At 57.4% G+C, this 24,411-nt stretch overlaps 1 protein-coding gene across 1 annotated transcript in view; it reads left to right on the top strand.

Annotated features, from left to right (window-relative positions):
- The window catches only part of SDC3 (syndecan 3), a gene marked incomplete at its 3' end in the record, with an annotated part of 32,971 nt that extends 9,886 nt beyond the window's left edge, over positions 1 to 23,085 (top strand). Inside the window, exons 2-5 of the mRNA XM_080693358.1 lie at positions 17,303 to 17,420; positions 18,706 to 19,319; positions 21,823 to 22,120; positions 22,919 to 23,085. Of these exons, the coding sequence (XP_080549484.1) occupies positions 18,738 to 19,319; positions 21,823 to 22,120; positions 22,919 to 23,085 (1,047 nt within the window). The 5' untranslated portion in view covers positions 17,303 to 17,420; positions 18,706 to 18,737. The remainder of the gene's footprint in view (positions 1 to 17,302; positions 17,421 to 18,705; positions 19,320 to 21,822; positions 22,121 to 22,918) is intronic.
- Positions 23,086 to 24,411: the final 1,326 nt, after the last annotated feature.

Genomic DNA, 24,411 nt, shown 5'->3' with positions numbered 1-24,411 from the left:
TGTTGCTGGGTGTTTGTGCTGATGCATGGGGGCCTTGGTGTCTTTGGCCTGCTTGAGGGGATCAGGACCCCCCAACTGCTGTTATCCCCCTCCCACTGCAGGGCTTACCCTCGACAGTGGTTGCTGCAGATGGTGGAGGCTCCTGGGAGGGTAGTGGGGGAAGCTGGGAGGCTCACTCACTGTTTTGGGAAGGTTGGTTGCACACCTGGAAATGTACACACACACACGGAGACAGAGACAGGGACACGCTTTTTCATGAGTGAGGTCCTGCTCCAGAGATACTGCCCTGGGTGTCCCTAGACAACCTCAGCCCCCCCCCAACCCCGTGACCTGCTCCCTTCCCACAGCATAGGCTCTCTCCACAGCTCACAGTCCACACACACTGCAACTGGGCAGGCCCAAAAACACCTGATGCGCTCACATGTGTCATATGTGTGCATGCGTGTGCACATGTTGCTAGGGCTCTGAGCCACTGGGACTGTGTCTGTCTTTAATCCCAGTTCTTAATCCCAGGGTCTAGGCAGCGCAGCCTGGGGTGGGGCAGCTGGTCATCTGGCCTCCTTAGGGGTGATTAGGCAAGAGAGGGTGGGGCGGAGGGACTCGCTTCTGCCCAACCTCCAGGGGCGAGCCTCTCCAGCCCCCAAATCCAACCTGGGTCCCTTTAGAGATTCAGTCCTGTGTGATCTACTAAACCCTGGGTGCAGGCATGCAGGAAGGGAGGAGGAGAGGCAGGAGAGGTGGGCCGCTTCCCTGAAATGCCCATCCCACGTGGGCCTCTGAGCCAGAAATTTCAGCGAGAGGCCTCCTGGAGACTCTGATCTCTGAGGAGCGCTCCTTCCTGCAGAGCATGCCCAATGGACTAGGAAAATGAGCCCTGCCCGGGAGCCCTGGGCATCTCTGGTCAGGCCTGGGGTGGGGAGAGGTATTTACCAGGGACAAGGTTGGCATGGAGATGCTTCTTTGAGGAGCCATGCCTGAGCTGGGCATTGAAGGAGTTAGCTCCCAGACATTTGGAAATGCATGGGATACCGTCAGCTGTCCCAAGAATGGGGGTACAGTTGGCATTAGCCAGGCAGGGGTGGGGGCTGCTACCTGGCTGCAGCACTCAGAGCAGTCCCGCTGGTGGAGAACGCTCCTCCCAGGACCGTACGAGGGTGCTGCCGGGGAGGCCTGGCCATGCGCAGTGACTGTCTCCAGCCGTGGGAGGGAGTACAGCCACGTGCCAGGGCACTGTGGGGCGCGCCTAGATGGTGAAGCGACCCCCCACCATGCTTGGATGGATGTCTGTATCTAAGGGATCGGTAATGAAATTTTGGAAAGAGGGCGGTTTGGGGATCAGCCCGCTCGGGCTCTGGCTTGGGCCTCCACTGCTCAGTGGGTGGCGTGGGCAGGATATTGTCCCTGTGCCCTCCTCTGAGCCTGCGTCAGCCTCTGTAAGCCAGATGGTTCCCATTGCACTGGAGGGACCATCAGGATTAGCTTCACCTGGCCTGGGGTCCAGCACCCTGTGGCTCCCACAGCCGTGGCTGGCGGGGCCGTGGTCATGAGAGGACTCTGTTGCCAGAGTTACCACCCCGGTCCTTGTCCTGGGGTTTGGGGAACAAGACTTTCCCGCACCAGCCCCTGGGCTGAGGTCCAGCTCGGAGCCCGTCCTTTCCAGCCTGGGTCCTTCTCTCACGAGCTCTTGGATGGGGTTCCTTCATTCCTCCCTGGGGGAGGGGGCGGAGGACAGCGAGGCCTCTGCACAGGGCTCGTCCTCCTGCAGCTCCCGTGGGGAGGGCTGAAGGTGGTGTTATGGGGTCGGAGGGCAGAAACTGTGTCTTCTGACCCCGCCTGGGGAGGGCCCGGAAAGGGTTCCTGGTGGAGGGGAGGTGTTGGCCCCGGCCCTGGGCTGCAAGGCCAGGACACTCTGGGATGTGTGGACTCTGCACTCAGGAGGGAGCCTGTGTGTGGACGAGGAGGGGCGGCAGGACGTGGGCCACACTGACCTCTGGAGGCTGGGGGCTCCGGGTCTTCTCTGGGTACCGCTGCCTGGGTGGGCAGGGGCTCCTGTGGAGGGCTCGGCCTTCCTCCTCTGGCTCCTTCGTGGCCCCTGCCCTGTGGTCCAAGCTGGGAGGTGGTGTCAGGTCCTCTTCTCCCTTCTCAGCCTGAGGTAGGGGATGGTGGGGGCTCTGAGTTGTTGAGGCTGGAGGGCAAGGATCAGGGCCTTCAGCCTCGTGCTGCCTGCAGGCTGTGTGTGTGGGAAGGAGCCTAATGACGGCCTGGGCAGGCCTGGCAGCCCAAGCCTAGGACCAGCCCTGGGGACAGGGGACAGACGGGCCTCCAAACAGAGAAGAGACAGCGGAAACCAGCCCGGGGCTTGGTGGCTGCCAGCTGGCTTGGGTAGGTGCTGGCACCCAGGAGCCAAGTGGAGGTAGGGCTGGGGACGAGGGCTGGGCCTGGAGCAGGGTAGGGGAGCCCATCCTTGAGGCTGGGGGATGGGGCTGGGGGACAGGCGGGCCTGCATTCCGCTGCTGGGGCCCCTCTTCCTTGGCAAGGACCTGGCCTTGTCCCTTCCTGGTGGCTGGCAGGGCAGCCACATGGGCATCCCGGATCTTCCAAGGGCTGCAGCTGGAAACTGAGGTCCAGGGATGGAGCTGCCTCCCATCTTCCAGGTCCCTCTCAGGACCCTGGGCTGAGCCTGCCTCCTTCCAGTGGCTCTGCCAGACAACGTGGCCTTTAGTGACCACAGAGCTGCTGTTGCCAAGCACCCCCCCCCCCAGTCGTGTGCTCCTCCTTCCATCCTAGGGATGGAACCCAGGGGCATTCTACCTTTGAGCTACACCCCCAGACCTATTTTATTTATTTATTTATTTATTTTGGTGGTACTGGGGGTGGAACCCAGAGGCTTTCCACCTCCGGGCTATACTCCCAGACCTTTTTAATACTTTATTTGGAAACAGGGTCTCACTAAGTTGCTGAGAGCCTCATTAAGTAGCTGAGGCTGGCTTCGAACCTGCACGATCCTCCTGTCTCAGCCTCCCAAGCGCGGGGATTACAAGCGTGTACCACCACTCCCGGCTTATTCTTTATTTTGAAACAAGGTCTCAGTAAGTTGCAGAAGGCCTCCCTGAAGTTTTTCCGAGGCTGGCTTCAAACCTGCAATCTTCCTGTCTCAGCCTCCTGAGTACTGGGATTACAGGCATCTGCCACCATACCCGGCTGCATTTCTCTTGCTTTAAACAACAGCTTATTGAGATGCAGCTTATATACCATCCAGTTTGTTTGTCGTCTAAAGTACATACACTAAGTCCCCTGTCCACGGCTTCGCTTTCCATGGCTGCAGCTCGTCACAGTCAGGTGTGGTCCAAAAGAGAGTAAATGGAAAATTCCTGAAATAAACAATCCATAAATTTTAAATTATGCCTTGTTCTGAGCCGTGTGATTAAATCTCCAACTGTCCTGTTCTGTCCCTCCCGGGCCTCACGTCGCCCACGCTGTATACACTGCCCGCCCACGAGTCACTTGGTAGCAATGCTGTTATCAGATTGACTGTCTGGTATGGCAGTGCTTGTGTTCCAGCGACCCTGATTTTACTGTTGGCTCCAAAGCACGAGGTGGGTATGTAGAGGAGGCGCCAGGGCATAGAACTTGGAAGGGAAGCTGAGCCCCAGAACGTTGCGACAGCATGGTGGGCACGGAGGGAGGACACAGTACGTAAAGGGCTCCATGCTTCCCGAGGCCCCTGCATCTGCTGGAGGGAGGCCTGTGATGTATCCCCTGCGGATCAGGGGACTTTGGTGATTGAGTGCTATTTAGTGTTATTTATTTATTTATTTATTTATTTTTATCTATTTATTTATGGTATTGGGGGTGGAACCCAGGGGCTTTTCTACCTCCAGGCTACACTCCCAGACCTATTTTATGTTTTATTTGGAAACAGGGTCTCACTAAGTTGCTGAGAGCCTCACTAAGCAGCTGAGGCTGGCTTCGAACCTATGTGATCCTCCTGTCTCCGCCTCCCAAGTACTGGGATCACAAGCGCGTGCCACCACACCCGGCTATTTAGTGTACTGAGTTGCACGACCATCACCACCAACTTTAGGACAGTTTTCTCACTCTGAAAAGGAACTCTGTATCCATCAGCAGCCGCCCCATTTCTACCTAAGTGCCGGGTCCCAGGCGGTCGCTGATCTGCCTCTGAGGCTATGATTTGCTGATCCTGGACGTTTTATTTGAGTGGCCTCAAGTGCTGTGTGGCCTCTTGTGACTGATTTTTTCATTTAACCTAATGTTTCCAAAGGTCATTCATATTGGCGTGTTTATCAGTACTTTATTACTTTTTTGCTGAATAATATTCCATTGTATGGGCATACCACATGTTATTTATTGATTCATCAGTTGATATGAATTGGGTACTTTCAACTTTGGGGTTATTGTGGAGAATGCTGGGTTTTTTTTTGTTTGTTTGTTTGTCTCTTTTGAATGTGGACATATGTTTTCATTTTCCCTCAATATATACCCCAGGAGTAGAATTACAGAGTCATATGGGAACTCTATGTTTTCCACGCTGAGGAGCTGCCAGCCTCTTTTTTCAAGTGGCTGTACCATTTCTCATTCCCACCAGTGGTGAGCGAGGATCTGGCTCTCCCCACAGCCTCGCCGGCTTGTTATTATCTGCAGTTTTGATGGCATTCATTCTTGGATCCATTCATCCCTTAGGTATTTATGGAACATGGACATTCAACAGTGCAGAACGCTCGCAGAGGAGCTGGGAAGAGACTTTACCCCTCGAGGAGTGGTTCAGAGATTCGATAGCACGATGTCTATAAAACACCCCATGGGCCTGGCGCACAGTAGGTGCTCAGTGATACCCGGTCAAGGTTGTGAAGCGGGCTGTGGTGGTGCAGCCTGCAATCCCAGTACTTGGGGCAGGCTGAGACGGAGGGTCGCAGGCTCAAGATACGGCACTTAGTGAGACAGAACTGTCAGAGGAGAAGTGTGCAGTGACAGGAGTCCTGGGCCGGAGAGCCGAGGTAAGGAGGAAGGACCGTGCGTGTCGACCGTGCTGTGCGCGAGGACTTCTGCTTCTCACCTCCTGACCATCTGGACTGGGCCATTATCCTGTTTCTAGATGGGGCATCAGAGGCTGGGGGAAGAGCTTGCCTTGGGGCCACCAGGCTGAAAAGTAGACAGGCTGTCAGCAGGGCTCTGTTTGATCATCTTAATCCTTCCTAATCCCCTGAAGCTCAGACAGGCAGACTCCTTGTCTGGAGCTGCACAGCGGCTGAAGCTCAGAGCTGAGATCTGGGCCGAGTGGTCCAGGGTCAGCACCCTGCTTACTCGGAGACCCCACTTGCCTCCCAGGACTCAGGAGTTACGGGTGAGGGTTTGGCCACTGCTCTGCACCCTCCTGGCCCGCCAGACCCTTGTCTTCCCGGCCCAGCTCCCCCAGAGGGCTGGAGGCATGCGTAGCAAGGCGGCCCCTCCTCTCCGTCTTTTTATCTCACTCCTGCTGCGCGCCTCAATTTTTCGTCCAAGCAAAGGTGGTGGTAGCCCTCGAGGCCTGGGTAGCCCAGACCCTCCAAGTCTGGTCTGCTCTGTCCTTTGAAGTTGAACAGTCTAGAAGTGGCCCAGAAGGCCCGGCTGGGCGGGAGTCAAATCTCCACTGTGTGAGTTTACCCCGGTTATAAATAGCCCAGAAGACAGGAGTGCGAGGAGCCACGGCGGGCTCCTGGGGAGGCCAAGCCCAGCATGCACCCGCAGACACTTGGGCCTTGAGAATGCACGCAGTGTTCATGCCTGCGTGTGGGGGAGCGGTGCGGCTCCCAGGCCAGCCCAGGCCGCTGAGGCTCCTGGAGCCACTCACCTGACTTTGGGTGGTCCCTAAGGTCAAATGGCCACCCCTCTGTGCTTGGGGGTGTGGGTACCCCAAGTGGCACAAAGGTCTATATCTGCTCACTTAGCTCCCCCATCAGCTGCTCCCACGCCATCTGTTTTGCACCCCTTTTTTGGTGTGGTATGGAGGATAGAACCCAGGGGCATTCTACTTCTGAACTACCTCACCCAGCCCCTTTTTATTTTTATTATTATTATTTTTGTCTTACTGGGAATTGAACCCGGGACACACTACCCTGAGCTGTACCCCTGCCCTTTTTTATTTTTTGCTTTGAAACAGGGTTTCATTAGGTTGCTGAGCCTCTCTTTACAATGCTGAGGCTGGCCTCAAACCTGTGGATCCTCCAGTCTCAGTCTCCCAAGTACTGGGCTGACAGGAATGTGCCACCACACCTGCCCGGCTTCTTTGGGCCCTTTCTGACTCTGCTCTGACCTCCAGCTGGGCCTGCTGGCCCCTAGCATGGAGCCTGGTTTTTGAGGTCACCTTGTTTCTGGAGAGAGGAGCCGGAGCGGTGTGGGTAGCGTGGGTAGGAGGCCTGGCGTTGGGTGGGCGTCGGTCAGTGCTGCTGGCCTCCCTGCCGGCCTGGTGCAGGGTGGACTGGATCAGTGTTTTTGTATATATTTGCATAGACACTTCACATCAAAATATGCTGGCATCTATCTCAGTTTCTTTTCCCTCCTCCCGGCCCACTTGGAGTCCTCCAGGCTGGGTTTGAAGGGACCACAGAGAACCCTGGTCCTGTGCCCTGGGAGACCAAGGCCAGAGAGGAGCCTCACTTGGCTCAGGCGGTGGCCGAGGCAGGATGTAGACGAGGTGGGTCTGTGTTTTCTGAACAAACACAGGGAGGGCCACTGTGCTCCAGAAATATTCCGGGGACAGAGAAATGACCACACAGACCCAGCCACTGTCCTCCGGAGCTGGTGCAGAGGAGACGGACGTTAAACCAGGAGACAGACATGTGCTATTTCAGGCAGGGGGCGTTGGCGCCCTGGCGCTGACAGCCGTGGCGGACGATGCGGGCGGCCTGCTGGTCTGGTCGGGGAGGTGAGATTCCGGTGGCGACTCTGGCCGTCCCTTTGGCTTCATTCTCTGCCGGGCGGGGCGACGCTGCTCCCCTGAGCATTGGGGAATCATTATCCTCATGCTATGGGAGGGTAAACTGAGGCCCAGAGAGCTGGAGATCCTGACCAGGACCCAGCTGGGAAGCGAGCAGGAAGCCGGGGCACCTGCCTCCACCTGGGCCAGGCCGAGGAGGCTTGTGGGGCCTGGGCTGGGGACTGGGTCCCAGACACACCTGCGGGTGAGTCATGGGGTGGGGTGGGGTGCTCACCTGAGCTGGCCACCTGTCTCAAGAGCACGCCTTGTCCTCCACTTTTGCCCACTCCCCACGTCCAGGCTGTTATCCGTCTGTCTGTACATAAGTGGGCTGGGTGTGGGGGTCTCTGGCATCTGCTCCCCATCAAGGATCTTTCCTGGGGGGGAGACTGCTGGGATGGCAAAGAGCACTGTCCTTGGGCTTCAGCTACTCCTGGGTTGAAATCCTGTTCCACTGCAGTGTGACTTCAGGTCAGCTGCTTCACCTATCTGAGCTCTGGCTTGCTCATCTGGACAATGGGGATAACAATCACTCCCCAGGAATGTGTTCGTGAGGCGTCGTGCATTCAGAGAGCCTGGCGCTAGTGAGCGCTCCCTCTGCGGGAGCCGTAGCCCTCCTTCACGGTGAGGGGCAGAGTGGCCAGGCCTCCTCCAGAAAACACCCAGGGGGTGAGTCATATTGCAGACTGGGACCCCTGCGTGTGTTGTGTGTGTTTCTAGTGTAGGAGATCCCTGGGCATAGGATTGGTCTAAGATTTAAAAAATATCCTGTGGTGCCTCAGTTTCCCCTTTTGGAGCAGGGCCAGCAGTACTCTCATGATCTGGTGGAATCTGGCATAATGGGAGTGTGGTTGGCAGCCCCCCCGCCCTGTGAGTGAGGTAGAGTCCCCAAGAAAGGACGTCCCTGCGGGTCAGGGAAGTGGCTGGTGTGTGTGCTGCTCGGGCAGGCCCGTGGAGAACGTACTGGGTCTCAGGGGCACTTGCCTGGCCTGGGAATGTGGGACTGGAGGGCCTAGAAGAGGGCATGGTACACAGTAGGTGCCTATTAGCTGCTGGCAGGGAAGGGTGCCCCACCCGGAAGTGGTCTCCGGTGGGAGCAGGTGCAGGGCTGCTGTGGGGTCCTGCTCTTAGGCACAGCTTGGGGACAGGCTGGTGCTGGGACTGATGGGCGGAGGGTTGAGAAGGGGCTTGGCTTTCCCAGGCCAGGAGGCCGGTGGGCAGCCTGCACCCCACCTGGCTGGAGCCAGGAACCCGGCTGGCAGAGAAGGCGGCGGTGGGCCTCTGTGCTCTGGGCCAGCGTGGCAGCCAGATAGGCTGATGCCGGGGAGTGTGCCGGCCCCCGCCAGGCTGGCCCACCTGCGGGGAGCCATGGCCGCCAGCTCCCTCTGCTCAGTTGGTTTTGGCGGGAGGAAGTGGTGGAGGAGTTTTGTAGACTAGAGCACACAGGCTTGGCACTCAGGAAGAGCGGGCTGTTTCTTTTTTTATTTTTTTGGCAGTACTGGGGATAGAACCCAGGGGCATTTTACCTCTGAGCTACACCCCTAGCCTGATATTTTATTCTTTATGCTGACTCTTTTTTTTTTTTTTTTTTTTTGTGGTACTGGGGGTGGAACCCAGAGGCGAAACCTCCGGGCTATACTCCCAGACCTTTTTATATTTTATTTGGAAACAGGGTCTCACTAAGTTGCTGAGAGCCTCACTAAGTAGCTGAGGCTGGCTTCGAACCTGCGCGATCCTCCTGTCTCAGCCTCCCAAGTGCGGGGATTACAAGCGTGCGCCACCATGCCCGGCTCTGATATTTTATTCTTTATTATGAAACAGAGTCTCATTAAGTTGCAGAGGCCTCACTAAGTAGCTGAGGCTGGCCGCGAACCTGTGATCCTCCTGTCTCAGCCTCCCAAGTGCTAGGATTAAAAGCGTGCATCACCATGCCTTGCAGAGCAGACCATTTCTTTCTTTCTTTCTTTCTTTCTTTCTTTCTTTCTTTCTTCCTTCCTTCCTTCCTTTCTTTCTTCCTTTCTTTCTTTCTTTCCTTCTTTCTTTCTCTTTCTTTTCTTTTCTGTGGTACTGGGGTTCCTGGAAGCCCTTCTACCTCCGGGCTACACTCCCAGACCTATTTTACATATATATTTTTATTTGGAAACAGGGTCTCTTAAGCCAGCGTGGCTGGCTCCAAACCAGCGCGATCCTCCTGTCTCCGCCTCCCAAGCGCAGGGATTACAAGCGTGCGCCACCACGCCCGGCAGAGCAGGCCATTTCTAATAATAAAAGTGCCATGAATCTGTTGTCGAAAGTGTGGTAACTACAAAAAGGTCCTGAGGAGAAAATAAAAACTGCTGGCAATCCCACCACCCAGAGAGAGCCTCCGGGAGCCATTTGTATAATTCAGCATTTAGAAATTCACTTTGGTAGTGAGTTCATTAAAACGAGATCAGGGTCCACGTGTGTTTTGTAACCTACTTTTTAAACTTAATGGCGACAACAGTGTTAATAGTGAGTGTTTGCTGAGTAGCGACCTGCCCCAGGGATGCTCACCGGGTGGGCATCTTTACATTGCTTTACCACGATGGCAGCCAAGAGAGGTAGACGTCTGCCCAGGGCCACACAGGCACGGAGAGGCCTGTGATCCGCCAGCAGCCCAGGCCCTATGGCCTCCTGACAGTCAGCATGCACCTTTCCCGTCTCCTTAGGTGTTCTTCAAAACAAAAACAAAAACAAAACAAAAAACAGAAGCAGCTTTTTAATTTTTTAAAATTTTTATGTGGATCATACATTCAGACAGTGCTTGTTGCCCCCCCCCCCACTTCACTTCCCTTCCTCCTCCCAACAATGAGTGTCCGGGTTGACCATGCTATATTCATACTTTTACACATAATCAAATGTAGCTCCTCCATTAATCAACCTCAGCCTTCTTCCTTCCCTACCCTTCCATTCTAGCTTTGCTGAGGTTTCCCCTCCATTATCTGGAGCCCCTCTGGTGTCCCCAATGCTCCCTAGTTTGGGCAGATTAGAGAAAACATAAGTCCCTTCTCTTTCTGTGCCTGGCTGATCTCACTTAACATAATGTTCTCCAGGTCTTTCCATCTTGCGAATGACATGATTTTGTTCTTCTTTATAGCTGAGTAGAATTCCATTGTGTGTATTTCCCATAATTTTGCAATCCGTTCATCTGTCGATGGAGACCTAGGTTGGTTCCGTATTTTGGCTCTCACGAATTGGAGCAGCAGCCTTTTACGAAGCATGCGGGCTTTTTAGTGGCCTAAAGAGAGCGCAGATTTGTGAAATAGCAGTCGTTGACAGCTGCATACTACTCCACGCGGAGGTTGCGCCCTCCCTTACTTAACGACGTCCCCGTTGCTGGCCGTGTAGGTGGTCCCTGCTTTTTCCTCTTATAAATAACATTGCCCTGGATCTCTGTGACCCGCGGCCTGAATTGCAGCCAACCCAGAGCACCAGATGAAGGCCCTTCTTTAGATTGCCCGGCTTGATTTCTTTTCATTTTACAAATGGGGCAAAGGAGGGGCCGGGGCGAGTCGCGGGGCAGTGGGCCGCAGGGTGGGCGGCCCGGGGTAGGCTGGGCCCGAGTGGAGACAGGGCCGGCGAAGGGAAGCCTCCGCTGCCGGCATTTCCTGTGCACAGAAGTTGCCTGGGATGGGGGAGGGGGGGCGTCCGCCCTCGGAGCTGCCCCGGGGACAGGGTAGGTGGGGGGCAAAGGCCACAGGAGAGCAAGAGGGGTCAGGGACATGCTGGCTGGATCTTTGGGCCCCTGCTTGGGGAGGGGGCTCCGTGGCCCTCCCCGGCAGGGCGGGCGAGTGCCCTGGGCGTGCTGGGTCCCAACCAGGGCAGCTGTGGGCGGAGCTGGCCAGCTGGAGGGCACCACCGGGGCTTCCTGGGGACGGAGGTGTCGGGGCTCCACCGTGCTCTGCTCTGCCAGGACCCCCTCCTTTGCTACCCGGCTGCTCTGTGTGTCTTTGGACAAATTGCTTGACCCTTCTGAGCGCTGCTTAGCAGACTAATCCCCACTCCACCCTCAGGGGGACAATGCAGTTTCCCCTTCTCTGTGCCTCAGTTCCCACGTCTGCTGGGAGAGGGACTCTAACTCCGCCATCTCTCAGTTTAGCCTTAAGAGGCCCAGTGAGGGAAGCACATGCCATGGGAATGCCAACAAAAGGTTATTGGGCGCCAGCTGTATACTGGGCAGCATGCATTTTGGGCATATTATCTCATTTAATTCTCATAACTGCTCTATGAAGTATGAGTTATTATTGCCCCGATTTAACCAAACAGAGACTCAGAGAGGTTAAGCAACTTTACCAAAGTCACCCAGCAAGTCAGCAGATCTGGACTTGAACCCACAACTGAACCAAAAGCTGGGCCCCAGCCCTTGCTCCCGTAGCCTCTAGTTACCAGGACAGTGGAGATCAGGCCTGGCTAATTAGGGAAGGAAGCTTGGGCAGAACTAATTACACTTGATTTTGTTTTAGCTTTTGCAGCATGATTAGCTCGGCACAGGGGTGCGGGGCACCCGGCCCCCTGCCAGCTGACCTAATTTGTACGTCTGTGTCCGTCTCTGCGGCTGGGCTCGCCCTTCCTCTCCCTCCCGGCCTCCAGCTTTCTCTCTGCACTCTCCCCTCTGTGTGGCCCTCGCCATCTCTGGGTGTTAATGGGCTCCTCTGCATCCACTGTCCTGGTGAGAGTGGGGCGTAAATGAGATGAAGTCTTCAGAAATAACAACAGCGATACTGGCCAGAGCTAACAGTAATACTGGCTGTGTTTGTTTATTCAGTTCCGCACACCAGGAGCCCCGGCTCTGAGCTACACCCCAGCCCTATTTTATTTTTTAGTTATTTTTATTTTTTTGCAGTACTGGGGATGGAACCAGGTGCCTTCTACCTCCAAGCTATACCTCCCAGCTCTATTTTTTATTTTGAAACAGGGTCTCACTGAGTTGCAAAGGGCCTCATTAAGTAGCTGAGGCTGACTGCAAACCGGGATCCTCCTGTCTCAGCCTTCTGAATGCTGGGATCACAAGCGTGCATCACCATGCCTGGCTCCTTATTTTTTATTTTGAAACAGGATCTTACTGAGTTGCTCAGGGCCTCACTAAATTGCTGAGGCTGGCCTCGAACCTGTGATCGTCCTGTCTCAGGCCGCGAGTCCTGGGGTTACAGATGTGCCGCTGCGCCCCGCTGCACACTCTTTTATCGCCATCTCCATTTTACAGAGGAGGGAAGGGGATCTGAGCTCCAGGGCCTGCCTGGCAGCTGCAGGCTAGGGCCGGCGTGGCCTCTGGGTCGGCCTGTTTCCCAGGGAGGCTCGGGGTGGGGGGAAGTTGGTGGGGCTGAGCACCAGGGACCCTGGCGTCTCAGGGGAAGGGGCCTGATGGGAGGGAGGGGGAGCCTTGGCTTTCTGGAGACAATGGCCCTGAAAGTGAGGAGACTCTGACACCGCCCATTCAGTGCTGATGATGTCCCAGGAGAGAGAGGGAGGTCTGGGGCACACAGCTCCTGGCCCGGGTTCTGGGCACCCGTCAGCTTCCCCAGCTGCTCAGAGTGGGCGTGGGTGGCAGGCAAGGCTGGTTCCAGTGGGGCGGTGGCCTCGAGGCTTGGGGAAATGGCAGGGGCAGAGGTGTCAGTCTTTTGGGAAGGGTGTGTCTCACCTGGTAACGGGAGTGTGCACTTGTACACACCCAAGAATGTGTGTGTGTGTGAGAGTGTGTGTAGGGGGCTGGGTGCAGGTGTGTATGAGGGGCCCGGTGGTGGGTGCACGAGAGAGTACACGTCTGGCGGGGTAACATCTGTTCAGGGGCACGTTGGTGAACTGTGGGCATCAGGCAGGTGTTTGGGGCACCACACATGTGTGCAGGGGTGAGGGTGGGCTGTCAGTCACGGTGTCAGAGCCAGGAGCCTTGGACAGGAGTGGGCCTGGGTGACCTTGGAGCGCCCAGGACAAGGGTGTCAGTGGCTGAGGACTTGGGCTCAGTTAATTCCAGTTACCTCAGCCTTGGAGCCCGCACCTGCTGGCTGGGTAAGGAAATGTGGAGGCTGAGATGGGGGAGGAGGCCGCTCAAGCAGGGCTTCCGGGGGTGTGGCTGGCTCCCTTGGCTTCTGGCTCTGGGGTCCCCATGTCCAGACCCCCAGCAGCTGCATGGAGGAGCTTCCCCAGGTATCCCCCCGCTCTCCCCCTCACGGTGGCAGGAAGAGGTCGGGCGTGCTGTGTGCACACTCAGGGCCGGGCATGGTGGCGTGGCATGTGAGCGTGGAGAAGGCTGGTTTAGGTTGTGACTCGGGGCCACGTGTGTGCATGGCGGCGGTGTGCTTTGGGTCTGAGGGGAGGTGGGTGTGTGGCACACGTGGTCGTGAGTCTCTGCTGAGGTTTTATGGGCATCTGTGGGCGTGTGAAGTGAGGACAGGAGCATGGGTATCCATAGCACCCTGGGGTGTGTGGCTGGGGGTAGCAGATGAATGGGTGCCCGCCGCCCTGGGGCTGTGTTGCTATTAGCTGTAGTGGGTGTGCAGGCGGGGCATGGCTGCATTGCCCTTAATTGTGTGTTGTGTGTGTGTGTGTGTGTGTGTGTGTGTGTGTACAACACGCACCTACTGAGGTGTACAGTGCATGCATGAGGGTGTTGGGCCATATCACGTGTGTGTGTGCACGTGTGTGTGTGCACGTGTGTGTGTGCGTGTGTGTGCACATCTGCCTCTTGTCAGCCTTAGCGGAGTGCGAGTTTACCTGGCAGGGGCAGACGTGGTCAGGGAGAGGCCAGCAGGGTCCTGGGCATTTGGATTCAGTTCTTCTTTAAGGGAATGGCATGGAAATTGTGCTCATTATGCATGAAATTATGCAAATGCAGAGGTCGCTTAGGGGTCCATGGCTGTTTGTCGCCCTCCTCCTCTGGCTCTTTGACTTTAATGCTTTCCTGCTGCTTCTCAGGCTGCCCCCCTCCACCAGGGACCTGCAGCTACCAGCACCCTCGGTGTTCCTGTGGGGCCCCCACCCCCACAGGTCCCAGGTGACGCCAGCACTGAGCCCCCAGCCTCCCAGGTTGAGCGCAGGGGTGCCTGGGTTACGGCCCCTCCCCACCCCATAAGGGGCTGCTTATTATTCAGAAAGCATGCTCCCTGGATGCAGGTTTGGAAAGTCACTGAGGTCGCCCCTTCCCCAGCTTCCTCTGATCAGCAGGAAGCTAAATTAAGAAGTGAGAGAATTCTCTCCCTCTGCCTTCCCTTCCTCCTTCTCTTCCTCTCAGCCCCAGCCCTCCCTCTGCCCCTCCCCCGCCACGTGCCCTTCTGCCTCCAGCCTCCCCCGGCCTCCCCTCTGCATCCCCGTCTCCACCTTCCCCCTCCCTGTCATCTTCTCTGTTCCTCCATGGCTGCTCCCTCTCCTGCACCCCCATCTCTGTGGGGAGCTGGAGCTCCTGGTCCTTAGCATGGAGGAGATGGTCGTCATGGTAACAGTTGTCATGTCGATGGCTACTGAGCTAGGGATGAATGGTATCTAGGTGAGAGCTACCTGAGTGGAGGCTGATGGATTTGAGAGGAGCTGGATGTTGGTCTCTGAGCCTCACGCTGCACCCCCAGCCCCCACATGCCCAGGAGCACCCGGAGGCGCAGGGACGCTCTGAGTCTCTGTGGCTGCCTCTGGGTGAGTATGTGGCTGTGCTCTGTGTCTCCAAATGTCATTTCCAGGGTCTCTATGGCTTTGGGAAGCCTGGGGCGGGGGTCTTTGGGTTTGTTCAGGCTTTTCTGGAAATAGACGTGAGGGACTGATAGGTAGCACTGGCATCTGGAAGGTTCCCTCAGCTTCACTCCTGTTTTAGGGTTCCAAGAACCACACACCTCTTAGAATCCCTCTTCCCAGCCCCTCCCCAGCCTATGGAAGGGTGGAAAGACAGAGGAGATGCCCTGCCTTGGAGCCGGAGCCCGGCCACTCAGTCCCCGCCATGTGTGGGGTTCAGGCTGCTTGGAGTGACTGGGGGTGGAGCAGGAGCTGCGAGGGTGCGAGGGGCTCCAGCTCCCGGAGGCTGCCTGTGTGGGGAGGTGGCCTGCTGCGGCCAGGGCCCTGGGGATCTGCTCTTCTAGGCACAGGGGGAGCTGGCAAAGGCTGGACGGTGGTGCTCTGAGCTCCCGGGATGTCTAAAAAGGAGGAAGACCCAGCAATTAGTCATGGGAGCAATTACACTAATTGTTCCACTTCATGACTCACTAGTAAAAAGTAAATACTGATTAATTCATTACCTCCAGACATGCGTGTGTGTGTGTGTGTGTGTGTGTGTGTGTGTGTGTGTGTAGGGGCCACTCCTGGCTCCCTGCCCTGGCTGGGCTGGGTAGAGCTTTGGAGCAGGTGGTTGAGGCTGGAGCAGGGAGCCAGGCTTGATTGAGATATTCTCTTATTCTCTTTGATCCTGTTTTTTTTTTTTTTTTTTTCAGTACTGAGGGCTGGAACCCAGGGGCATTCAACCTCTGACCTACACCCCCAGCCCTATTTTTTATTCTTTATTTTTTTGAAACAGGGTTTCACTGAGTTGCAGAGGACCTCACTAAGTAGCTGAGGCTGTCCTCGAATCACAATCCTCCTGTCTTAGCCTCCCGAATGCTGGGATCACAAGCGTGTGCCACTCTGCCTGGCTCCTCTCTCTGATTCTGTATGTGCTCCAGAACAGGTCCCATCAGTGGCAGGGGTGTGAGAGGCTGAGGCCAAAATGCAGTGTCAGCCCAGCCCCTCAACTGCTCACAGTCCTCCCATGGCTCCCCGCTGCGCCGGTCGGACACGGCAGAGGCTCAGGCCGTCTCTAAGGTCTCCTGAATCCTGGGTTCAGCTATTGCGATATTTTGATGTGCAATCAGGATAAAAAGTGATTAATTTCCAAGATAAAGTCGGACACCACAAACCTTCTGTGCTTGGATATCTGCTGGCTATCAGACCTTGGCCCCTGCCCCGGGAACCTTCCACGTTGTCTAAAGCCAACTCTGTCCCTAATGTATATGTCCCCAAACCTCCGCCAGGCCAGGCACCTTGCTCGATACTGTGCACCCTCCTCAGGTGTCTGGTTCAGTGGGTAGGAACAGCCCTGCCACAGCTCACAGTGGAGGTTGTGCATTGGGCACAGATGCTCTGGGAGTCCGAAGGAGGAGGGCTTCTCGGAAGTGACCTGGGAGTGGTTCAGAGGGAAGAGTGCTGCGGGCAGAGGGGGCAGAGTCGAACGGAGGCCGGGAATGCAGGACGAGGCTGCCTCCCACCCCACGGGTTTGCCCATTCCCTTCCTGCTGCCCAAGATACCTTTCCTTCTTGATCTGGATTGTGAAAGACCCAGAGGCCTGTTCCATTGTACCGTAGCACAGGGATGAACCTTACCTTTCCGTGAAAGTGCTCAGGGCGGGGGCTGTGGCTGGGCTCAGTCTGGAGCCAGACTGGCTGGGGTAGGCCACAGGGCGGAGCCACGTCGGCTCCTCTTTGGGGGTCTGTGTTCCTGGCCTCTGGGTCCTTGGCTTTGGCTCCAACCCCAGGGTTTCGGGGCAGAGGCCAAGGGAAGGTTCCCCCCAGGAGCCCCTTCTCTCTGGGAAGTCTGCCTGGAGGGCAGGCCTCTTAAAGAAGCCGCTCACCCCTGTCCCCCAGGCCCTGGAGGAGGAAGAGTATGTGGCCCTGCAGGGCATTGAGATACTGTGGGGTGGGCTGGAAGACCAGGCCCAAGGCGAGGGCCTGTCTCCTTCCTCTTTCTGCTCATTACCCTGCCTTTGGGGATGTGAGGTACCACTCAGGGTCTCAACCTGGATCTCCTGGTTGTGTCCCTGCCCACTGGGGATCTGGGGCAACTGGGCCTCAGTTCCCTTGTCTGCGGATCAGGCTGATGACCTCCGGCCGCTCCCCCAGCCCTGAGGGCTCGGTGGGATCTTGTCTGTAGATGGTGCTTGTGAGCGAGTGCATGACCACGCACAGGGCCGCAGCCAGCCTGTGCTGAGCCCCTGCCGCATATACCGGGTATGTTCAGCACTGCGTATGAACGAACCCACTGTCTATGTACTGGACGAGGCAGGTGCTCTTTGCTTGTTTTACATAGGGGTAAACTGAGGCCTGGATGATTAAATAACTTGCTTCAGGTCCCATATTTAGCAAGCAATGGTTCCAGGACTCAAACCAGGATCTGCCATTCAGGGATCCAGTCAGGGTGTGGGGAAGCAGCAGGGGTCCCCGAGGAGGCTGACAGGGGTCCTCGGTCGGCCCAGCTTTCTACTGCCCATGTGATGTCACTCACCCTCCATGCCCACGGGCCCTCTCGGCCTGTCTGGGATGCTGGTGGGTGCTGAGCCCATGCTCATCTCTGCCACCCAGGCTCAGCACTGGCGCAGCGAGAACTTCGAGAGGCCTGTGGACCTTGAAGGCTCCGGGGACGACGACTCCTTTCCTGACGATGAACTGGATGACCTCTACTCAGGGTCAGGCTCGGGCTGTAAGTACCTCCCTCGCTCCCTGCCTGTCAGTAAAGACTGGTTTGACAGCACCCCACCCTCAGAGCCCACTCAGTGGGTGCTGCTACTGAGGACCAGGAGGGCAGAGCACTCTCCCTAGAGGGCTCAGAACCCAGCCCTCCCAGCCCTACCCAGGGTTTTGACTCTGCACCTTGAGGGCTTCTTTGCAGCCCTGTGGACCCTGCCCTACGGCCTGATTGGAAAATACTACACTCCCAGCATTCTGGGTAACAGTCCACTCTCTAGGAGGCCACTTCTTGGTGGTCATGTGATTTGATTGGCCTAGTTTGAGTCAGGTGGCCCACTGGGTCCAATCAGCTGTGGCCCAGGGCTGGGGTGGTTAGGGCTGGTATAAAGGAGGAGCCATGGGGCTTGGGAAGGCCCTGGGCTAGCAGAGCAGAGTGAAATTTGGCGGGTCCCTCCCAGTCTGCATGACTAGCATGCTGTCTCTTGGAGTCTCCGTATTGTTTGTTACCTGAGTATAGATGGGAGACTTACGCTTTCCTCCCCGGGGCCTCTGGGAGGGATCAGGACAGGAAGTCAGGGTCTGGCATGACAAGGGGCTCTGGAAATGTAGCCAAAAGGGGGAGTCACGATCGGTCCATGAGGGGACAGGTGGCTTCTGATGACACCGTCTGAGGGCCATGTGCTCTGGGACGGCTGTCCACAGCCTCCCCTCTAGCCTCCAGGTTAATCTTGCTAAATGCCCTCCCCTGCTCTGAAACCTCACCAGCTCCCCACTCTCCCCTGCCCCAGCAGCTGTGGCTTTTCCTTTGCCCTCTTTCGTCGGTTAACCTCAAAGTTCCTCCCTGACCCCTGCACAGGCGGTTCCCTTGCAGGAAGGGCTCCTCTCCCTCTGCCCACTGCCAGGCCTCTGTGCTGGCCCTGGAGGCCCACTGCCCGGGCTCGCAGCTCTTCCCAGACGCCCCTCCTCTCTTAACCAGCTGTGAGGTTTGCAGGCCGTAAGGCTTCCGTATTGCCTGACCTCAGCCTCACAGGCTGAGCTGGAACAGTCAGGGGAGGCTGCTTGGAACCCTCGTCCCTTGAAGAATTTTCATCTGGGCAGAGAGGAGTCGGGAGTGTGGGCCAACTGGTAACCCTGGCCAGGCCGCACCTTCCTCCTTTCCTCCTGTTTTCTTGGCGAAATTGGGCAAAGAGAGGGGGTTGGTCCCCTGTCCTGCTGGTCATTGGGGCTTGGTCAGCTGGGCCCCTCACACGCTCATGGCCACCGTCCAGCTCCCCAGCGCTCCCTCTCCCACCCCTCAGACTTCGAGCAGGAGTCGGGCATTGAGACTGCCATGCGCTTCAGCCCCAACGTGGCCCTGACCGTGCCCACCACACCCGCCGCGCTGCCCACCACAGACGTCCAGCCTGTGGGCACCCCATTTGAAGAGCTCCCTTCTGAGCGCCCCACCCCGGAGCCAGTCACCAGCCCCCCGGTGGTGACAGAGGTCCCAGAAGAGCCCAGCCAGAGAGCCACCACCATCTCTACTACCATGGCCACCACTGCCGTCGCCACCACAGGAGCCCCGACTGAGGCCTCAGTGCCCGTCGCAGTGGCCACCGCTGCCCCCAGCACCCCCGTGGCTCCCCCTTCCACAGCCACCACCGCTGTCGTAAGGACCACCGGCATGCGGAGGCTTCTGCCTCTTCCGCTGACCACAGCTGCCACAGTGCGTGCCACCACCCCGGCAGCACCGTCACCCCCTACCACGGTGGCCGTCCCTGACACGGATGCCCCGACGCCCAGGCCAGCCAGCACAGCTACCTCGCGGCCAAGGGCCCTCCCGCGGCCAGCTACCACCCAGGAGCCTGACACCACGGAGAGGAGCACCCTGCCCCTGGGGACCACGGCCCCTGGACCCACGGAGGTGGCTCAGGTGGGGGTGCTGGGAGGGGACAGGCATGAGGGCAGGGGGCAGGTTGGGGTCTGGGGAGGAGCAGGAGCTGGGCTGGGTGGGGGGACCAGGAGGTTCCAGGGTGGAGCCCGGCGGGGAGTTGGGGCCCAGGCATACGTGCCGCAGGACCAAGGTTGGGCATGAGCCCAGGATGCAGCAGAGATGAGCTGGATGGAGTGGGGCAGGGGTTTGGGTCCTGCTCCTGGGAGGAGACATCGTGGGGCGGGAACCGGGAATGTGTGGGCGATGGGGAGGGCTGGGCCCAGGTGCTGTGGGCAGGAGCACAGACTCAGGGGCTCTGTGGCCTGGATTGGAACCCTGCTGCTGCCCTTTGCAGCCATGTGACTTCAGGCCGCTCGCTGGTCCTTTCCATACCTCTCTTTGCTTATCAGTGACAAAGAAAAAATAATAGCAAGTCTATCGTGGTGTGAGGATTAAGTTTCTTGTCTACCCACATGCTTAGAGCAGTGTGGTAAACACGCTATGTGCTCGTTCTCTTGTCAGCCCCACTGTTGTTCTTGCCAGCCTGGGGCTTGAAGTTCAGAGCTGGATGAGAACGGCTGGTCCTTCCCTGGCCGCCGCCTGGCCCCGGCCCCGGCCTTGCTGGCTGCTCAGGCCTCCATGGTCCTCTACTTTAGCAGATGAGGCTGGATGCCTGGGCAGGAGGAGGTGCTTCCCAAGGCTTCCCAGCCAGTAACGGCACCAGGAGTTGAACCTGGGCCATCAGCGTCTAAGCCAGGGCAGGCTCCAGGCCCGGACATGCATGTGTGTTTGGGTGGTTATAGATGGAGGTGAGGGCTGAAGGGAGAGGCTGCTGAGATGGACAGGTAGCAAAGACATGGGAAGTCAGGTGTGGTGGCGTACACCTGTAATCCCAGTACCTGGGAGGCAAGCACAAGAGATCACAGGTTGGAGGCCAGCCGCAGCAACTCAGTGAGACCTTCAGCAACCTAGCGAGACCTTGTTTTGAAATGAAATAATGAAAAGAGCTGGGAGTGTAGCTCAGAGCTGGGGATGTGTCTCAGAAATAGCATGCCCCTGAGTTCAATCCCAGTACCTAAATAAATAAATAAATAAATTAGAAAGGAAATGAGAACTGTAGCCTGGCCCACGGCAGGCACACTGGCAAGGAGGGGACACTGTAACTGTGGAGGGGCATCGAAGCCCTTTGCAGCTGGCCTCACAGACAGGGGTCCTTGGGCCAGGAGCAGCTCTCCAGCCAGCGTCAGTCCCTCTCAGTCCCCAGCCAGCCCTAGCGGGACAGGGGCCTCTCTCTTGTCTCCTCTGAGCAGCTGGGCAGCCTGGCGCTACATGGAGGCTTTGCCAAGCAGGAAGGGGAAACAATGGCGGCGCGGAGCCCAGGCCGCAGGTGTAGCCCTGAACACCGCCTCTCCTCGCCCGGGCGCCAGGCTGGCCGTTTTCATGCCATTGCCAAGTAGCTGCACCCAGCCGGATGGCTCCCACGGCCCCCCTTTCATCCTGCCTCCACCTGGAGGGGCTATCCAGATCTGTGGGTTCTCGGGCACCAGCCCCCAGGGGCATGTACTCTGCGGGTTGTGCGCTTAGCCTGACTCTCCTCTGCCTTAGACACGTGGCCCCTGGTCCAAGGACCAGGCCCAAGGACAGCTTCTGGACAGGAATCTCCCAAGGGCTGTGACTGCGGCTGCTGGAGGGGAAGCGATGGGGGCAGTACAAGGGACAGGATGTGGTCAGACTGAGAACAGAGGCGGCCTGGTAGAGTGATTAGAAACACAGGCTTAGGCTGGGTGCAGTGGTGCATATCTGTTATCCCAGCGACTCAGGAGGCTGTGGCAGGAGGATCCTAAGTTCCAGGCCAACTTTGGCTATTTATTTATTTATTTATTTATTTATTTATTTATTTATTTATTTATTTTGGCAGTTTTGGGGATCTAACCCAGAGGCATTCTACCTCCAAGCTATATCCCAGCCCTATTTTTTATTCTTTAATTTGAAACTGGGTCTCACTTAGTTGCAAAGGGCCTCACCCAGTACTGAGACTGTGTGCGAACCCGGATCCTCCTGTCTCAACCTCCCAAGCACTAGGATTACAAGCGTGAGCCACCACACTCGGCCAACTTTGGCAATTTAGAGACCCTGGCTCAAAATGAAAATTTAAAAGGGCTGGGGATGTAGCTTAAAGGCAGAACGCTTCTGGGTTCAATCCCCAGTACCACAAAAACAAAACAAAAACCCAACTAAAACAGATTTGGAGCTGGCTAGATCTAGACTTTAGTTCTGCTTCTACTTATTGGCTGCGTGTCCTTGGGCAAGTCACTTAATCTCTTTGAGCTATGTGAGTTGGGGGTAATAGTACCTCGCTCATGAGGATGCTGCTTTGCATGGTGCCCTACTGACTAAGACTCAATACTTAGTGGGTGCTGGCAGGGGTGAGAGTGGTACTAGTGGGCATGGCCGCCAGGGGTACTTGGCCTTCACTCCTGGGCTCATGCCACTCTCTCTGCAGACCCCAACACCAGAGTCCTTCCTGACCACAGTCCGGGATGAGCCGGAGGTTCCAGTGAGCGGGGGACCCAGCGGGGACTTTGAGCTGCCGGAAGAAGAGACCACCCAGCCAGACACAGCCAATGAGGTGGTGGCTGTGGGAGGGGCTGCGGCCAAGCCATCACCATCACCTCCACCTGGAACACTGCCCAAGGGTGCCCGCCCGGGCCCAGGCCTCTTGGACAATGCCATCGACTCGGGCAGCTCGGCTGCCCAGCTGCCCCAGAAGAGCATCCTGGAGCGGAAGGAGGTGCTCGTAGGTGAGGCTTGGGCTCTTGCCAAGGGGGTGGGCGAGGACCCCGGAGGGACCAGCTGGCTGGGCCTCAGTTTGCCTGGGGAACCAAGAAGGGAGGTCAGGAGGTAGTTGTCTAGGAGCCAGAGCCAGAGGGAAAGATGAAGAGCCCAATCCCAGGAGCGGCCTTCTGGCTCCTCCCTGAGCTTCATGCTACCCACTGTCTACCCCTGGCTCTGTCTCTACTTCCAGCACTTTCCCCAGTGCCCTCTGACCTTCCTTAGTGCCCTTCCTGGACTCTGACATTGACCCTGCATTCCTGGGTCTTGCTGATGGACTCTGCTCACTTCCTGAGACTAATTCCCCTACCCTTGACCCCAGGCCCTGGGGACCTGTCCTGACGCCTCTGCTAAAGGGCCCCTGCAGGTCCTGCCCCCCTGAGGAAACATGCAGCCTCCCCAGGGTCCCTTCTCCTCCCCAGAGGAGGGGATGGTCAGTCTACCTGGCGGGCGCTGAGAGGCACACGCATCCTGCAGTTAGCTCCTCTGACAGGGAGGTGCCGCCGTGAGGTCGGCAGTGCTGCTTTTCCTAGAGTTCACACAGTCCTAAAGCCTCTTAGCATGGACGGCATCTTACGGTTGGCGGAGGCCAGTGCCCCCTCGAGGGCTGGGGTGAGGGGCAGTTACAATAGAGCTATGCTGGTGCCATCTCAGGTTTTGACTCTGATGGCAGACTCAGGCCCTCCTAGCCCACTCTACCCCATTGGGGCCCTGTATCCTCACCCTGCCCCGGCTCTGGCCCTTGACCTCTGCCTTCTTCTCCACAGCTGTGATTGTGGGTGGCGTGGTGGGCGCCCTTTTCGCTGCCTTCCTGGTCACACTGCTCATCTACCGCATGAAGAAGAAGGACGAGGGCAGCTACACACTGGAGGAGCCCAAGCAGGCGAGCGTCACGTACCAGAAGCCTGACAAGCAGGAGGAGTTCTATGCCTAGCGGAGCCACGGTGCCTCCTGGCAGCCTCAGTGCCACCCCTCCGCCTAGTCCCTGGCCCGGCCCTACCAGCCCAGGCCTGGTACTGGGCCCAGGAGGGGCCTGGCCCCAGTTTTCCTCTGCCCCCCCCCAAGGCCTGCCTAGGCTGCCAGCCTCACACAGATCATCCTGAGGACCAGGGCGCTGCCATCTGCCCAGGACTGTGCCCTTATGAGCTCATCACTGTTTCCCCCACCAGCCTGAGGCTTCAGGACCTTATGTCAGATGGACAGGAGGAAGGAAGCTCCTGATTGGCTGGTGGAAGAAGGGAAGGGGTGGGGCTTGAGATGAGCAGGAGCCTCTAGCTGGCCCACAGGGCTGGCTGAGGTCTTCCTTTAGGGGCAGAGAGATACCGAAGCTGGCTTCCGGGACCAACATGTGGCAGACCCAGCTCTCGAAATCTAGACACTGCAGCCTCTCGCTCCTGCTCCAAGGCCTCTCTCCGTCTGGGTGAGAGGGTGCCCTTGCCACCAGCCTGTGTTATCGCTGCCTCTCTGGGGTTGTGGGATCATGCCCTCTCCCCCCAGCCTAGTGCACATGCGCCTGGGCTTCACCTCCTTCTGTGTCTTCCTCGGAGGAATTAGTTTCCTGAGGCAGGGGCGGCCACTGGTGAGGAGAGGCCGCTGTCATGCCTTTCCGTGAGGCTCTATCAGACACCATCGCCCACACTGGTCTACATATTGTCATGTGGTTATACACAAGACAAAAGCAGGCAATGACAAAATCATAGTCCTGACCGCCCAGCCAGTCATGACATGTCACAGACATGCACATTCTTCCAAAGACTTTGATCTTTACGCATTGCTAAACACCCACCCCCAACATGACCGCAATGCAGTTCACTAGTCATGGTCACCCCAGAGGTGATGGCATGGCTGCCTTCTCTCTCTCTCGTCCCTCCTACACACACACACCCCAGTACCACCCATGTCATCTTTCAGGCTCGTTGGGGGAGGTGGAATCGAGCTGGAACAATCAGCCCACATTGGGTCCCTCGAGTTGCCCTGTTACTCTCAGTCCCAGGCCATGGCACCCACACCAGCCACATTGCCACCGATTCTGCCCAGGGACCGACACAGTCCCACACGGATGCACAATTGCCCCACACGACCCTGCACTCGCGTCAGAGGGAGGCAGGGAGACATCATCGCCAAGAGCCCTCCAGGGGTTTGCACACCCAACAGGCCCGGCTCACTCCCAACTGCTGCCCTCCTCAGCCCACAAACAGGGAGGTCTGATGCCAGCCCCCACCAGCTGGGAGCTGTTGGGCTTCTCCAAGGCTGAAGAGGA

Source organism: Muscardinus avellanarius (genome assembly GCF_963383645.1).
Source record: "Muscardinus avellanarius genome assembly, chromosome: 3".
NCBI classification, from domain to species: Eukaryota; Metazoa; Chordata; class Mammalia; order Rodentia; family Gliridae; genus Muscardinus; species Muscardinus avellanarius.
Note: the sequence above shows the minus strand (reverse complement) of the source record. Positions and strands in the feature narration are given on the sequence as shown.